At 55.0% G+C, this 16,815-nt stretch overlaps 1 protein-coding gene across 5 annotated transcripts in view; it reads right to left on the reverse strand.

The window, feature by feature from the left end:
- Positions 1–16,815, reverse strand: part of NPRL3 (NPR3 like, GATOR1 complex subunit) — a 34,638-nt gene that overhangs the window by 8,873 nt on the left and 8,950 nt on the right. For 3 of the 5 annotated variants that reach the window (XM_062180900.1, XM_062180901.1, XM_062180904.1), the window contains 5 exons: positions 14,628–14,757; positions 12,459–12,533; positions 8,496–8,649; positions 6,159–6,240; positions 293–430 (listed from right to left, as the gene is read on the reverse strand). In XM_062180900.1, coding sequence (XP_062036884.1) covers positions 293–430; positions 6,159–6,240; positions 8,496–8,649; positions 12,459–12,533; positions 14,628–14,757 — 579 coding nt within the window. The remainder of the gene's footprint in view (positions 1–292; positions 431–6,158; positions 6,241–8,495; positions 8,650–12,458; positions 12,534–14,627; positions 14,758–16,815) is intronic. The other 2 variants (XM_062180902.1, XM_062180903.1) reach the window with 2 other exon arrangements.

Genomic DNA, 16,815 nt, shown 5'->3' on the forward strand with positions numbered 1-16,815 from the left:
CCCTTGCAGGAACCAGTGGCTGGACAAACTCCCTGAGACCAGTTCTGACTCACAGGCAGAGGACCAGATGAGCAGCACCATGAAGATGAGACCCCACAACCCTCAGCCCCACTCCCTGCCCAGGCTGCCCTGAACATGCTGGAGGGGCCGGGGGATACCTGGGACTGGTCACTTCTGGACAGAACTGGACACAAACGCAGCAGGGCCTTCCTGCCGACCTCTGCCGCAGGGACAGGAACTTCGGGAACGTACCGGTGGCGGCTCGGGCAGCCGCCAGAGGGCAGGCACTCACCGGATGGCTTTCAGGCTGCGCTCAATGGCCTCGGGGGGGATCAGGCTGGAAGCAGCGTAGTGGATCTTGTGGGGCAGGCAGAAGCTCACCTCCAGCCAGCTGTTGATGTGGAGCCGCACCACGCCAGAGGTGCACAGGCTGCAGAGAGCGGGCGCCGTCACTGCGGGTGCCGCCCACCCAGCCACATCAGCCAGGTCAGACGGCGCCCGCTCACCTGCTGCTTCCCCAGCAAGAGGCCCTCCTGGTTAGAGGAACGAGACCTCATGGGCAAGAGGACTGTTTCGGATCTCAGGATGTCCAGGAGGCACACCCACACACACAGCGCTCCTGGCCACGTCTGCGATCTGCAGTCCAGCCAGACGGCCAAGGCTCGAGGTAAGCCTCCACTGTCCAGCCCTGCCTGCCACATCTCTGTGGAAGAGCCTGCCCTGCGCACCTGATGGAGGCCCAGTCACGGGCGGGAAGGAGACGAGAGGGGGCGCCAAATCTCCCAGACACTTCAGGGGTGAGACGCTCCCTGCAGAGGCCAGGAGTGCCTCAAAGGCAACATGTGTGGGTCCAAGCAGTCACCCCAGGCAGCCATCAGTCCCAGCCCCGACCAGAGTCTCTGGGTGATCCAGGCCGACTCTGCTTAGGGAGATAACGGGGCCCTACCTCCTTGTTTTTCTCACACTATACCTGAAGCTGTCAGTAAATGCGTCTGCTCCACCTGCGGGGATGTCCAGAGCACCAGCCTGGTCAACATACTTCTGTCCACCCTCCCCATAGTCCCAAGTCTCACCCCTGGGCAATCCCGGCTAATGCCAGCAACACAGAGGCCCCTCGTCTCTACGCCACTCAGGCCCAGCATTCTCAGGGTGCAGGCGCCCGCCCTCACCACAGCTCTCTCCCCAGACAACCTGGGCCTCCTCCACCTCCTCGGCCAGCTCAGGCACACATCACATGCCAGGTGAGGCACCCCTGACCTGGGTCCCGAGGGCACGCTGAGCCCTTGGACCATGCGATGCTCCCTGTCTGCTGACTGATGCCTTGTCCCCAGCCAGAGCATGATTCCAAGGACAAGGTGTTACCCTGCCATGGCACACATGGCCCAGTGTCAGGCACACAGTGGGCACAGAGAACCCTGTCATGAACAGGGAAAGGGAACGGGCCTCAGGGACACACTGCCCTCTCCAGGTGTCCAGCCTGTCCAGGGAGCACATGGCCCAAGATCAGGCCTGAAGGTAGTTCCCTGGGGACACCACACACACAGAGAAGGGACAGGGCTGTTTCCAATAGGAGCTCCTGAAATTCTGTGATGAGAAGCCCCCAACAGCCAGTGACAAAGTCCCTGTGCTAAGTGGCAGTGGCACAGGGTGTGTGACACAGAGAAGCAAGGACGCGCACACAGTCCCAGGCTCTAGGTGGTGGCACCTGTGCCTGTCTGCCGAGGCCTGGCCTGTGTGAAGACACTTTCAGTGACCAGGCAGGCAGGGAAGAGTCAAGAGGGCAGGCACCCTCCTAGCAGACACACAACAAAAGCCTCGTGGCAGCACCAGCTCCCAAAGCAGGCATGGCCCACACCAACCTCCTTCAAGTTTTATGCTGTCCTCCATTATGTCTGCTGCCCCCACCCAGGAGGGCAGCCAAGCAGTACTAAATAAATAAATAAATTAATTAAAAAGATTTATTTGAATGGCAGAGTTACAGAAAGAGAAGGAGAGACAGAGAGATCTTCCACCTGCTGGCTCCCTCCCCAAATAGCCAAAAGAGCCAGCCTCTTCTGGGGTCTCCCACACGGGTGGCAGAGGCCCAAGTCCTTGGACCATCTTCCATAGCCTTCTCTAGTGCATTAGCAGGGAGCTGGAATGGAAGAGGAGCAGCTGGAACACAAACAAGCGCTCATATGGGATGCTGGTGTTGCAGGTAGTGGCTTAATCTGCTACACCACAATGCCAGCCCTTCTCTGCCTTCCAGATCAATAAAAATAAGTTTCAGAAAGTTTAAAAAAGGAAGGAAGGAAGAGAGACAAGACACTGATGGGGCTGCTTACATCCCAATGTCAGAGCCTGGGCTGGAGTCCCAGCTCTGCTCTGGGCTTTCACTCCCTGCTGATGCACACCATGGGAGCCAGGAGACGATGGCTCAAGTACTTGGGTCTCTGACACCTAGAAGGGGATCCAGATGAAGTTCCCAGCTCCTGGCTTTGGCTCAGCCCCACTCCGTCTGTTGTGGGCATCTGGGGAGTGAACCAGAGGATGGGAGATCTCTGTCTCTGAAATAAAAATAATTTCTAAGTCAACATTTCTATCACACCCCAAATTAAAAAAAATTTACTCTAAAAACTATTGCAGAAAAACACTGTCGCTCCCTGAGGCTTATCCAGCCCCACGCAGCTCTAGCCCGCCCTGCGACAGGAGATAGGCACTCCCAGGAGTGCTCTGCCCCCTTCGATGACTGCCTTCCAGACACTTATCTCTCACACCCATGAGGGGAATCTGCTTCGCTGAGTCCTTTCTGTGCCCTTGACCCACCCTCCTCCCGCCAGGACAGACCCTCATGAAACCGTCCTGCACACTGCGCCCTCAGCTCCCGCACAGGGGCCCGGCTTCCATCACACGTGGTGAGACTCTGCGTGAACCAGGACATCTGCTGGGCTCCAAAGGGCCTCGTTAACATTCCACACAGGAGCTCCTTCTTACAGAAGCAGGTCTGTGACTCTCAGGACACCCCAAAGGCACCGAGCTCTGAGCCTTGGGAGTCCCGTTAAATTCTGAAAACCACTCAACAAACCGTTCTACCCCCAAGGAATCTGCAATGTGGTCACCCCGACTACACACTCCTTCAACCACTAGTGGACACACCATGTCCTGCACACGCTGAGCACACAGCCCAAAGGTCACACTCCTAAGTGGGTGGCTCTCACCATGGCCGTGAGCTCCACAGGAAGACGTAAGTGCTAGGACAGTGGAGGTGGCTCCCTGAGGGATACACATTTCCAGTCTATATTCAAAGACACACAGGGCACAGGGCACAGGGCCACTAGGCTGCTCAGCCACACTATAATCTGGGCTTTTCATTAAAATAGCAAATCCGTGGGGCAGGCATTTGGTGTAACAGTTGAGACGCCGCTTGGGACACGTGTATCCCAAATCAGAAAGCCTGAAGTCCCAGTTCTGCTCCCAGTCCCAGCTTCCCACACATGCACACCTTGGGAGGCAGCAGGTGAGAGCTCGAGGATTGTGTTCCGGGCTCCTCCTGGCTTTGGCCTGGCCCAGGCCTGGCTGTTGCAGGCAAGGGGGTGGGAGGTGGGGTAAACCAGCAGAAAGATCTTTCTCTCTGCCTTTCAAGTAAATACATTTTTTTAAATTTTAAAAATAAATAAAATAGCAAATCCAGAACAACTCCTCTGGTAAGGCTCATTAAGCCTCACACTCTGGTCTTCCAGTTCTGAGAACAGCTTTCCCAGGGGCCAGGCAGAGTCACAGCCTCAAGGGGCTTGTGCTCTGCGCCCCCTGACTGCTATGTAAGCTGTCTCCCTTCCCCTGCACCCAGCTGTGGTCTGTCCTTCAGGGGCAGAGGCAGGCAGCCCTCAGGGCCAACCATGGACCTGCTGGGGAAAGGATGGAGAGGAGGCCACCACCAGAGGCTCGTGGGCAGCTGCAAGCAGGTGCCAGGCAGCGGTGAGAGGCAGGGGAGCAGGCCTGCCCGGGCTTCCTGCCAGAGAAGCACAGCTCCCAGCGTTCCTTGGACAGACCCCCAGCCCCAGGACGGTCGGGGTCCTGGGCTCTGGGAAGAATGCAAAGTGCCCAGAGCCTGGGAACCTACCTTGTTCAACACAAACTGGATTCCAGGTCTCCTGGAAACTAACGTCCACTAGGTGGCTCTGGGCTGCCTCAAGTTCTGAGCTGTCCAAGGTCTTACTCGCTCCCAACTTTTTAACAACACTCAAACCTAAGAAATCACAGGCCATTTTGATTGAGAGATATAAGTCACTATTTTGCCTTTAATCCCAGTTAGCTGAGGCCTGCAGGTTCCCACTGAGAACAAGACAACGATTTCCAAGGAACGGATTTCTGACAGCAGAGTGCAGTCATTCTCCTCCCACAGAAAACGCCACGGTGAGGACGTGAGTGGTGAAAACCACAAAGGTCCCGTCTAGGCCCAGACGGAGTTCTCTAGAGCAGGTGGGATGAGAAACCAGAGCACTGCTGGGTGATGATCTCTACCACCAGGGGAGACACACCTGCAGGGCAGCAAGGCAGATGCAACACTGGCCACTGCATCACGACCAAGCTCCATCCTGATTTAAGGCGCCTGAACTTCCCAACAGAAAAATGAAACAAGGATCTGAGCAGACAGCACCCAGAAGACTAAATATGGATGGTGCAGCCCTTGTTCCCTAAGACTCGGTGTGGGCAGAGTGTGGGGGGACGGGCACCACGAGCTGCCGGTGGGAGCACAGCCAGACACAGCCCTGAGAGGGAGCTCTGCCAGTGCCCCTGCCAGAGACACGGCACACACAAGACCACAGGACAAAGCACACCTCTACCAGCTAAGTGCCTAGGGGCTGGGATAGTGACGCAGCCAGAAGGAGAAAGGTAAAGTCCTCACCGACCAGGTGCAAAGTGACACAGGCAGTGAGTGCCCACTGTAAAGGGGGACAGCTGGCACAGGGCTGCCTACGGTGGAACCTGCACAGGCTGCACCAAGGACAATGGACGCTGATTTTCAAACTCAAGGTACACGTCACCTTTCCAAGGGCAAAGTTAGAAGAATGAGAAAATTACCGAAATGCTAACAGTGATTCTCACTGCAGATGCTTCCTCTTCTTTATACTCTTGCAAATTCCTCACACATCCATAACAAACAAGCATCGGTGGTGAAATCAGACAAAATGGTCACCGCTCACTCCCTGCGCACGTGGACCCTGGAGCCCCCCAGCCTCAGCTCTCGGCTCAGACCCACCTCGAGCGGGGAGTGGAGAGCCCCCAGCCTCAGGAGTGAAGCCCCAGGAAGGCCTGGGAAGAGGCACTGAGCTGAATGCATGGCAAAGGAAGGCAGACCGTGCAGGAGGCACAGAGGGCAGGAAGACGGAGGCCCCAGGTCACAGGGGCGCGGCATCGTGACACACCTGTGCCAAGCTAAAGGCCTGCCCCGGATGCGCCAGCTGCCAGCACTGTGCCCATTCTGTGGGTCCTCTCAGAGGTAAGTGACGAGCAGGCAAAGCTGCCAGGGAGGGGGTGCAGTCAGCTGAGTGCATCCCCGGCTGCAGCTTCATGGCCAGGGACGATCCACAGCTGGCACTGGGCAGCAGGATCCTTTAAGAACAACAGACCTCCTTGCTCACCCACAACTTACCAGAGCTGGTGCAGCCACCAGTAGAACACATCAACTGGGAGCTCTCCGTAGCATCCCAACGCTTGTTGCCTGCCCTCATACACGCAGCATCTGGGACCTCAGCTCCCCAAGCACAAGGAACAGCACAGCCGGCCGCAGGCAGCCGTGGTTCCCTCAACGGTGAAGTGAGGAGAAGGACGATCCCGAGGAAGGTGGGCCCACAACCTGGCACTGTGTCACACTCGATAAAACGTCCCCCCGCAACTGACAACTGACTCCTCCAGACGCCATACCTGACTTCAGGTGCTTTCTGTTCTAAGAAGACCATGGAGGAGACTGTCCTAGCTGAGTGCACGTGGCTCAGCTAAGGAGCTGCCATTTTAAAAGCAGCCATGAAGGTCACTTCTGTCAAGAGTGGCCACAGAGCTGCCCCCTACCCACCCTCTCTCTCCCCAGTACCAGCAGAGCTCCAGCACAGAGCGCCCCCTCTGTGGGTGCTCCTCAGGCCCTGAGGCCCAGAGAGGCTGGCCCATGGCCCCCGTCCTACCTGTCGTAAGCCTCCTTGAGGTCCCGGGCCAGCTTGCACTTGGGCAGGATGTGATGGAACGGGGACTGGGGGCCTTCACTGGCTGCAAGAATCACAACACAGGACTCAGAGCTTTCAGACAGGCTGGCATGGGGACATCTTCACAGCAAGTCTGCCTTCAAGGGAACATCAAGCCGAACATCAGAAAACTCCCCGTCTCCACCTAAATAAAAGTTGTTCTGACTGGTGGGCGTTGTGGCCAGTGGGCTAAGCGGCAGCTTGGGACATCCATGTCACATTACCAGAGGGCTGGTTTGAGTCCTGGCTGCCCTGTGCTTCTCATCCAGTTCTAGCTAGTCCCTCCTGGGGGTGGCAGATAATGGCTCAAGTGTTAGGGCCTCTGCCACTCAAATGGAAGACCTAGATGGAATTCTGTCCTGGCTTCGACTTGTCCCACACCTGGCTATTGTGGCCATTTAAGGAGTGAAATCAGTGGATGGAAGATTTCTCTCTCTTTATGTCACTCTGGCTTTCAAGTAGATGAAAAGGAATAAACTTTTAAAAATGAGACATGGAGCTGGCATCGTGGTGTAGTAGACAGAGCCACCACCTGTGCTGCTGGAATCGTATATGGGTGCTGGTTCATGTCCCAGCTGCTCCAGTTCCCATCCAGCTCCCTGTTAATGGCCTGGGAAAGCAGCAGAGAATGGCCCAGGCACTTGGGCCCCTGTTCCCGACCTGGAAGAAGCTCCCGGCTCCTGCTTGGCCCAGCCCTGGCCATTGTGGTCATCTGGGGAGTAAACAAGCAGATGGATGATCTCTCTCTCTCCCTCCCTCTTTGTAACTCTTTCAAATAAATAAATAATCTTTAAAGAAAAACATGAGACTTAGGAGACAGGCATTTGGCATAGTGGCTAAGACACTGAGTGTCTGTATTCCATACCGGAGTGCCTGAAGTCACGTTGGGTCCAGCTTCCTGTTAACGTAACCCTGGGAGGGAGCAGATGGGAGCTCAAGTATCGGGGCCCCTGCTACTCACACAGGAGGCCCAGGTGGGGGTCTGGCTCCTGGATTTGGCCTGCCCTGGATGTGGCTGGTGTGGGCATTTGGGGAGCAAACAAGAGGAAGAGAAATCTCTCTCCACTTTTCAAATAAATAAATAAAAATAAACTTCTAGATTGTAGTCATAACTAGCACATAGTTGGCCCAAACAGAAATATATTACAAATTTTGATAGGTAACTGTCAAATATAAAGACTTGACTGATGATACATCTGAGTCAAGCGTCAGAGTTCCCGTGTCATTAGCTCGTGTGTGACAATCGCTGCTTGGTGCGGCTGTAAGGGCAGGCCGGACTTTTATGCTGTTCCCAATTCTCTCACTTGGGATGGAGGTGCTAACTGGGAAAACAAGGTACAGAGCTTACAGGTATCCCTCCACGTTTTAAAATGTTTACTTAGGACAAACATCCAGCCATCTACATGCAAAGATTAATTTTTGTAACTGGTTAGTTGGTAACTCTGTTAGGGCTTCTTTCAACCTAGCTGAACAATAAGAATCAAGACTTCTCACCTCCAGCTGGGTCCACCCAGGTCCACTTACCCCAGGGAAACTCATCAGCAGGACCAGGGCCTGGCCTAGGGGAAGGGACCCCACAGCAGCACATGGGGAAAGAGAACATTCCAGCTAGGAAACAACCTTGGCAAATCTACCCGATAAAGCAGAGCTTGGGGTCAGAGCTGCAGTGCATCAGGTTAAGCCTCAGCCTGCAGTGCCAGCATCCCACAGAGGTGCCACAGAGGTCCTGGCTGCTCTACTTCCAATCCAGCTCCCTGCTCATGCTCCTGGAAGGGCAATGGAAGATGGCCCTAGCCCTTGGGCCCCTACCACCTACATGGGAGACCCAGAAGAAGCTCCTGGCTCCTGGCTTTGGCCTGGCCCAATCCAGGGCGTTGTAGCCATTTGGGGATTGAACCAGCAGATGGAAGAGCTCTGTCTCTCCTTCTCCAGCTCTGCCTTTGGAATCAACCAACCAATCAAAAAAAAAAAAAAAAAAAAAAAAAAAAGTGGTGCTACAGGGGTGCTCTCTGGACCCCAGCAGTTCAACTCACAGATGCATCAGCTTCTCCCAGCCTCACTCCACAGTGTCAGAAGAGGGACGGGAGCAGCCCCTGCCCATGAGCTGCTGTGAGGTCGTCTCCAGGGCCCAGGGCACCAGAGGCTAATGCTATCGCCAGCTCCTGGCTGCTGTACTGTGCTGGGGTGGAGAGGCCTCACTATGTCTGCACAGCAATACGGAAGGACAGACAGGCCCTGAGCTAGCCCAGACCCACGCCCACCATGCCCTGCCACACTCACCATCAGCCACCGCGGACACCTCATCCTGGAGCGCCAGGATCAGCTTGGCCTCTCTAGTGAGGTACTGGCAGCGGCGCTCCTCATGCTGCAGCACCGTGGCAATGCGCCGAGACAGGTTGTGCAGACAGTTTATCACCGATGGGTCAGCGTTGGCCTGCAGCAGAGAGGCCGCACATGGGCTTACACATGCACACGGGACAGAGCCGGACACACAAGCTAAAAGGAGCTCACACGTGTGCACAGCAAGACTGCAGCTCTGAGGAAACCTCTCCACTCCGTCTGCCAAGTCCTCTCAGTGCTGCCCGGGCTCCCCGGCTCCACACAGTGCAGCAGGAACGCCCGGTGCTCTGTTCCTGGGAATGGTCACCAGGGCAACATCCAGAGATGGCTCCACGGGTCCCCAAGGGGAACACGGGCCTTTCCACCATGCGGGACCATGCAGACAGGCAGGGCGCAGCTGAGGGCACAGCTGTGGGAACCAGGGTCACAGGTCTTCATCTGAGACTGAGCTGAGCAGAGAACTGCGTCAGACACTAAGTGCTCAAAGTGGCCAGGCAAAGACCCTAAAAGTGTCTACGGTCATCACAGCCTGCCATATGAGAACCAGTGACAACAGGAGAAGGGAACAGGGAGTCCAGGACAGTCCAGAGCATTGTGCCAGCTGTCCCCTGAGCACTTCCTATCAAGGCTGAGAAGCTCTTCTGGGCAAAAAGGACCCCTGGTACCCAGAGAACCAGCAGGCTCCAGGCCCATGTCCCCGTCTCACAGCTCCCTTTGCGTCCATCTTGCCCAGACCAAGAAAGGGCGCAGAGGCTCTCGGGAGTGTGACAGGCCCTCGCTCCTCTGGAGCTATCAGGAGCCACAGGTGGCCAGGTAAGTGCATCGCCCAGGCCAAGGGTGGAACGTGCAGCTGCAGGGTCTGTGAAGACGTTCAGGGGAGCAGATAACCGGGCCAAGCATGACTCAGTGCTTTGGAGGCCAAGAGGGTGCTGAGTCACCCTATGGGGTGGAGGTGGGAGGGGAGAGGGACAAATGGTCCAGATGATTACAGCCGCTGGTGCTGCCTCCCTCCTGCTTATCTGAAAAGTGAGCACAGCAGACTTTGGGGCCAAAGGCTCACCCAGGCGTGTGAACACTTTCTTCATCTGGAATTGGAGAGATTTTCTATTCTCTCAACAGAGCTACGGTCACAAGGGATGACGGAACTCATCCCTGGGCGGACTTGCCGCTTCTCACCTGCGATGGCCGCAGAATGGGCTAGATGACAATTTGCATGTTCTGTAATCACTTTCCAAGAGTAGACACATCTCCAGCTCGGTCATCATCACAGAGGTCTTTGTGCGGGTCAGGGGTTCTGTTTGGTGGCTAGGACGCCCACATCCCACACCAGACTGCCTGGGCTCAGCTCCCAGCTCTGGCCCCTGCCTCCGGCTTCGTGCTACTGCAGTGCTGACTCAGGCCCCTGGGTCCTGCCACCCCTCCACCCCTGTGGGAGACCTGGACTGAGTTCCTGGCTCCAAGCTTCAGCCCTCGCCCAGCCTTGGCCATTACAGACCTGTGGGAAGTGAACAACTGACTAGAGCACTCTCCCTCTCCCTGCTTCTCAAATTTAAAAAAAAAGCCGCCGTCTCCTTGCCAGCAGGCCTGCGGCTGCCGAGGGCAGCACTGCTCCTCAGAGCCAAGAGCCTGCCTGGTGAGGCGTGGCTGCCTCAGCACCATCCGGGCACCAGGGCTGACAGGTGGACAGCAGTCAGCACGGGCTTGTTCACTCATTTCTTCTTATTTTCATTATGTAATTACGTAAAAAACACAGGATATGTGAGAACAGTGAAGTGTATCAAGCAGAGGGTGACGCACTCCTCCCAGGGCCTCAAGGCCACAGGGACGGTTTCACTATCACTATCTAATAACAAGGGGGGAAGTTTAAAATTGAGTTCCCTTTCTTTTTTTTTAAAGATTTATTTTATTTATTTGAAAGACAGAGTTACAGAGAGAGAGAGAGAGAGAGAGAGAGAGAGAGAGAGAGAGAGAGAGAGAAGTCTTCCATTCCAATGATTCATTCCCCAAATGACCACAATGGCCAGAGCTGAGCTGATACAAAGCCAGGAGCCAGGAGCTTGCTCCAGGTCTCCCTCATGGGTGCAGGGGCTCAAGGACTTGGGCCATCTTCTACTGCTTTTCCAGGCCATAGCAGAGAGCTGGATTGGAAGTGGAGCAGCCGGGACTAGAACCAGCACCCATATGGGATGCCAGTGCAGCAGGCTGGGGCTTTAACCCACTGCACTACAGTGCCAGCCCCGAGCTCCCTTTAAAAGGAGCTTTTCGCTCTCGTTATTTTCATTTTGAGCCATTCACAGTGAGACCTGTGGTCTCCACGCCAAATAACTCTAAACAGAATCCTAACCTGGAGACGGGGCAGAGCCCCTTGCTCTGAAGGTTTCCAGAGCACAAATGGCACCTTGACCCTGAGACCCAGTCCCTTCCCTGCACGTCTGCACATATGCCCGCAAAGAAGTACTGGATGCTCTGGCGAATACAGAGTGGGTATTCCAGAGGGCTCCATTATTTAATGGCCATGGAAATTAACTTTCTTAGTATTTCACAGTCCTTCCAAACATAGGACAGTCTTTACCCAGGCGTACATTTCCAGTTCATCTGGATCACATTCATTTTGATAGGTCAGGTTTAAGGAAAACACATTTTCTGTGAGTGGTGGAAACAACCCTAGGCAGAGCTGGGAACTGCCTCAAGAAATAACAGCTTGGGGCCGGCGCCGTGGCTTAACAGGCTAATCCTCCGCCTTGCGGCGCCGGCACACCAGGTTCTAGTCCTGGTTGGGGCACGGGATTCTATCCCAGTTGCCCCTCTTCCAGGCCAGCTCTCTGCTATGGCCCGGGAGTGCAGTGGAGGATGGCCCAAGTGCTTGGGCCCTGCACCCGCATGGGAGATCAGGAAAAAGCACCTGGCTCCTGGCTTCAGATCAGCGCGATGCGCCGGCTGCAGCGGCCATTGGAGGATGAACCAGCGGCAAAAAGGAAGACCTTTCTCTCTGTCTCTCTCTCTACTGTCCACTCTGCCTGTCAAAAAAAAAAAAAAAAAAAAAAAAGAAATAACAGCTTGGGATCTGGCCTGATGGAAGATCCTTCTCTCAGTCTCCCTCCCTCACTGTCTGCAACTCTACCTCTCAAACAAATAAACGAAATCTTTAAAAAAAGAAAAAGAATGGAATGTAGCAAGGTGTTGATGAGGGTGTGGACAATCAGAACCCTCACACGCACTGCAGATGAGAATAAAAACAACGCATAGTCAGCAGTTCCTCAAGAGGATACACAGTTCCCACGAGGCCCAAGATCCCCTTCCAGGCATACATCTGAGAGAAACGAAGATGAGTGTGACACAAGAACCTGCAGCACGCACGTGCCCACAGTAGCACTGTTCCTAGCAGCTCAAACGTCCATCGACAGAAGAATGGGTGACTGGGCCGCAGAAGGGATGAAGTGCTGACACAAGCGACCGCAGGGACGGCCCTCGGCAGTCTGCCAGGCGAAGGAGCCACACACCAAAGGCCAGCACCACGGGATCACACCTACACAAAACACGCACAGCAAACCCACAAGGACAGAAGGCACTGGTGCTCTCCAGGGGGGAGACCAGTGAACAATTGCTGATGGGTTCAGGGGTTCCTTCCACGATAGTGAGAACGTTCCGGATCTAGACGGTGGTGAGGAATGATCAAGAGTGACAGAAGATGAGTGAGGGAGTGGTGATGGATACTGTGAATGGAGTGACATCGGTCACTCACTATGCACTTGAACATGGTCAATACACTCATTTTACAAAAACAAAGGGGAACAACCAGGTGGATTCTGCCTGCCCACGGTGTGAGCTCTGGCTAAACAGCACAGTCGTGGGACAGAAGCCTCCCTGACCCTGCGTCCTGAGCCCAACCATTCATACACTCACCCTCAGCGCAAACACCACGTTGAAGAGAATCATGGTAGGTGCATCCCTCTTCGGAGATGGATCTGTTTTGGAGATCTGTAATAGAGGAGTAATTCCAATTCATACAGAGCCACGACTTCCAAAAAAAAGCTGCTTAGAGCAGAGGAAAAGGCCCAGAGCAGAACGAGAGGGATCAGTGCCTGTTTCAGAGGAGTGCCTGCTCTGCGGACACACGGAGACCCAGCTGTGACCTGAGCAGGAAGGCAGTGCTCTGACGGCCCAGGTCTGCGGACGTGAGCCGACCATGCCCAGAGGAAACAGGCTGGGGGCTCACAGTGGCACATGGCCCAGACCCACGGCCCTGCTGCTGTCCTCAGAGTCCACCTGCACCCACCCAGACTGCTCTGTCACAGATGACAAGTACTTAGGACAGTTTATAGAGACAGGGCCATACTCAGGGTCAGCAGAGGCCTAAGCAGATACTCGATGAGGTGGAGCAGCTGTCCTCACTCCACGGTCAAGTCCTCGGCTCTGCGCTACTCTGACATCACAAACACCGAAGCACACCAAAGCAGCATCGAAGGTGGTGGGTGGCTGGGGGACGCTCTACAGAGCTCTCCAAAGCCATTGCCACTGGGGGAACTGGCGTCCCTTCCCCAGCTCTCTCTCAGCCACCCCAGGCAGGATCTCCATCCCCACCTGTCACTCCATTTCCACGGGGCAGGCTGCCAGCCCTCCCCCCATCACCCACAGACAGGGACTGAGCCCCACGGTGAGGAAGGAGGGTGCCTTCCATCTGCCTCCATGGGCTTCTTCATGGAGGTCTGTGAACCACATCTCACATGATTTAAGGATTCCCTAAAGGAATCTGAGGGATGCTGCTGACTGCCTGTGTGCAAAAAGCCAATGGCAGGCTCTGGTGTGCAGGTTCCCTTGGTAACCAACAGGACAATCCACCTTGCTGACACTCCTTCTTGGTACTGTGATGTGCACTCATCAGAGACCCACCTGGGACACCCAGAACAAGCTCCTGGCTCCTGGCTTCAGCCTGGCCTAGCCCAGCCCATTGCAGCCATTTAGGGAGTGAGCCAGCAAATGAAATATCTCTCTGTCTCTGCATCTCTGTTACTCTGTTTTCAAATGAATAAATAAATGTTAAAAAAGACAGAGACCAAGACAAGAGCTTAGCACAATACCAAGTGCTTCTTTAGAACACTGGCACTGGCTAGTGGAACAGAATTTAGTAAATGCTTCCTTTAATATAAAGGAAGAAGAAACATCTGCACCATTTTGTGGGTTTGGGCCGCAGTGGGTTAAAGGCCTGGCCTGCAGTGCCAGCATCCCATATGGGTACCAGTTGAAGTCCCAGCTGCTCCACTTCTGATCCAGCTCCCTGCACCTGGGAAAACCAGTGGAAGTTGGCCAAAGTGCTTGGGTCCTGGCACCCAAGAGGGAAGAAACTACTGGAAGAAACTCCTGGCTCCTGGCTTTGGATCAGCTCAGCTCCACCTGTTGTGGCCATTTGGGAGCAAACCAGCAGATGGAAGACCTGTCTTTCTCTATCTCTATCTCTCTCTGTAATTCTTTCAAATAAATTTTAAAAAATCTTTAATTAAAAAAAAGAAAGAAAAGTTCAGGGTTTATATGGGAGACCCAGGAAAAGCTGCTGGGTCCTGGCTTCAGCCCAGCTCAGCCCTGGCTATTGTAGCCATCTTGGGAGTGAATCAGCACATGGAAGACCTTTCTCAGACTCTCTAACTCTGGATTTCAAATAGAGAAATACATCTTTAAAAACAAAAACAAAGTTCAGGTCTGACATATGCTGGTTAGCTCATGCTCTGGGCCTTTCTAGAAACATACACATCTTGTGCTTGTAAAGGGGAAGGCACAGTCAGGAGACCCGGGATGTAACGGCAAAGGCCAGGGCAGGAGCTGAAGCACAGGGGGCACCCGAGGGCCTGTGAAGACACACAGCTCACAGCAAACGCCTGCTGCCCACTGCTGCCTTCAGCAAAGCCAGCACCAGCCACACAGCTAGAACGAACCAGGCCTGCACACCCAGAAGGGCCAGGCCTCCCACCCAGGAAGGGGCATACCTGCCCACCCAGGAAGGGCCAGGCCTCCCACCCAGGAAGGGCCATACCTGCCCACCCAGGAATGGCCAGGCCTCCCACCCAGGAAGGGCCATACCTGCCCCAGAGCATGCTGCAGTAACGTTGGGTGCCCAACAAATCGCACATTATCGATCTTCAGCTCAAATTTTTGGCCACACATTTCAGACTTGGTTGCCAAAATTGTTGCCAGAATAACATCTGAAAACCTCAAAATTAAAAAAAGGTAGAACAGAAATAAGTTACCAAAGTAGCATACCACCAGGGCCCACTGCCTGGGCGAGGGCCTCCGTGAGCAGCCGCCGCCAAGCTGCTCGGCCTCCACTGCTGGCCCCGGTTCCCACCAGTTCCCTCCACAAGGACTTCGCACGGCGAAGGACGTGAAGTCGCCAGAACCACAGGTGAGGGATGGAAGGCAGACAGAGCACCAGCTGTCAGCTGTCCCAGGCGCCATGAAATCCAGGAAACAGCTGCAGCCTGCTGGAGCTGGCGGTGCCCAAAGAGGGGCTCCCAGGCTGCGGCAGGTTTGTGCGCGGTGCCCCTCGGCCCCAGACCCTGCCCCCGCCCAGGGTACTGAAAGGGCAAGGGCACCGCACTGAGCAATGTGTGCAGCACAGCACCTTGTCCTGAACGCTTTGAGTGGGCAAGAAGCTGTCTAAGGTGTGCAGAACCATCGCGGTTACAGCTATTTGCTAGGGACTCGCCAGAGTGGCTGCCACAGAGCCATGGGGACGGCGGGGTGTGGTATGTGAGCCCGTCTGGGTAAGGGAGAGAAGCCTGCAGAGAGGATAGCGCTCTGGGTACAGAGCTGGCTCTCATCTCAGGGCCCAGGGCTCCGAGGGCCTCTCCTCCAGAAACATGGAAGCGCTGTGTCTGCTCAAGCTAGGAGAGAGGAACTCCTGTCCTTCTATCCACCAGGAAAATCTTTTCTACCGTCGGGGTCAGGAGGGTACGCTGTCTCGGGGCAGGCCACATGCCACAGCCCAAGACCCTGCAGCGCGTGGGCCTGATCACACTTCCTTCCTGGCCGTCCTCTCAGTGGGGCTGGGGGAGACTGACCTCTCAACACCTTCATTTATGATGAAAAGCAACGTCTGCTTGGCGAAGCAGCGGTAACCCAACTCCGTATCAGCAAGCGACTCTGGGATGAAGACCTGGGAAGGGAGCCAGCCTCCTCGGCAACCTTACACAAGGCAGGGCTGGGACTGAGTGACCCGAAGTCAGTCTGCAGCAAGAGTCTCACCATGGTCAACCAACACTGGCACCAAACACAAGACCAGCAGCTGTGGATTCTTCCCAGGTCTCCCCCGGACCAGTGGGGGGCCAAAGACTGCCAAGTCCTGGTTTCCTCCAGAACGGGTCATGATGGACCTCCACACAAACCAGACGCAGGAGGTCTGGTGAGAAGGGGCCGTCTTGTCTCATGTGGCTACAGTGGCAGTCAGGCCTTCTGAAACTGAGACACCCTTAGAAGCAGTGTCCTTGGCCACCTGCTTCAGGCCTCGCCTTCCCTGGAATACTGCTCTCTGGGATGACACCAGACAGGGGAAGCCCAAGGAGCAAACGCCACCCTCAAGAACTCTGTCTCACCCTGTCCTGTAATCTGAGGACCCAGAGAGGCCAGAGGCAGCTTCGGCTATCAAAGCCCCTAGGAACACTTCTGCCGCAACAGATAATCCAGTGCCCTCGCAAGTCGTCTGGACAAACAGCCTCCGCTCCCCACCCCTGGCAGGGAAAGCAGACAGAAAAATGACTTCTACTGCTCCAGAGAGTGTCCTTCCTCCTGGGACCGCCAAAGCTCCCTACTGGAGGCCACTGTGTCATGAAGAATGACAAGCGTGCCTCAGGTCCGGTTCTAGGCCAGGGACCCTCAGGGGCAAGCAGAGGCAGCCCAGTTCCCACCCACAAACACTCCAGCCCCAAGCTGCCCTCACAAGGGCCACGGCGTTCCTCCCTAGGGCAGCTGCACGGAGCCAGTAGAGCTGTGTGTGGCTTAGTGGAGCGCAGCACAGCTCCATGTCATACACCTGGGGTGGAAAACACACCAGTGGCTTCATTCTTTAAATAACACATCTGGTGATATAACGTGCAGTCACAATTATAACATGAGGTGACAATATTTGCTTGTTGCTTACAAATTTTAAAAAAATCCTTTCCTTTATTTTGATTGTTAATGACCTGATAAATGTATTGTAACACAGTAAAGTGGAGCAGCCCAGCCAGTATGGGCCAAGTCCTCTATTCCTGTCAAGATGCTTGTTCCGGAG

Source organism: Lepus europaeus, chromosome 21, assembly GCF_033115175.1.
Source record: "Lepus europaeus isolate LE1 chromosome 21, mLepTim1.pri, whole genome shotgun sequence".
Classification (NCBI taxonomy): domain Eukaryota; kingdom Metazoa; phylum Chordata; class Mammalia; order Lagomorpha; family Leporidae; genus Lepus; species Lepus europaeus.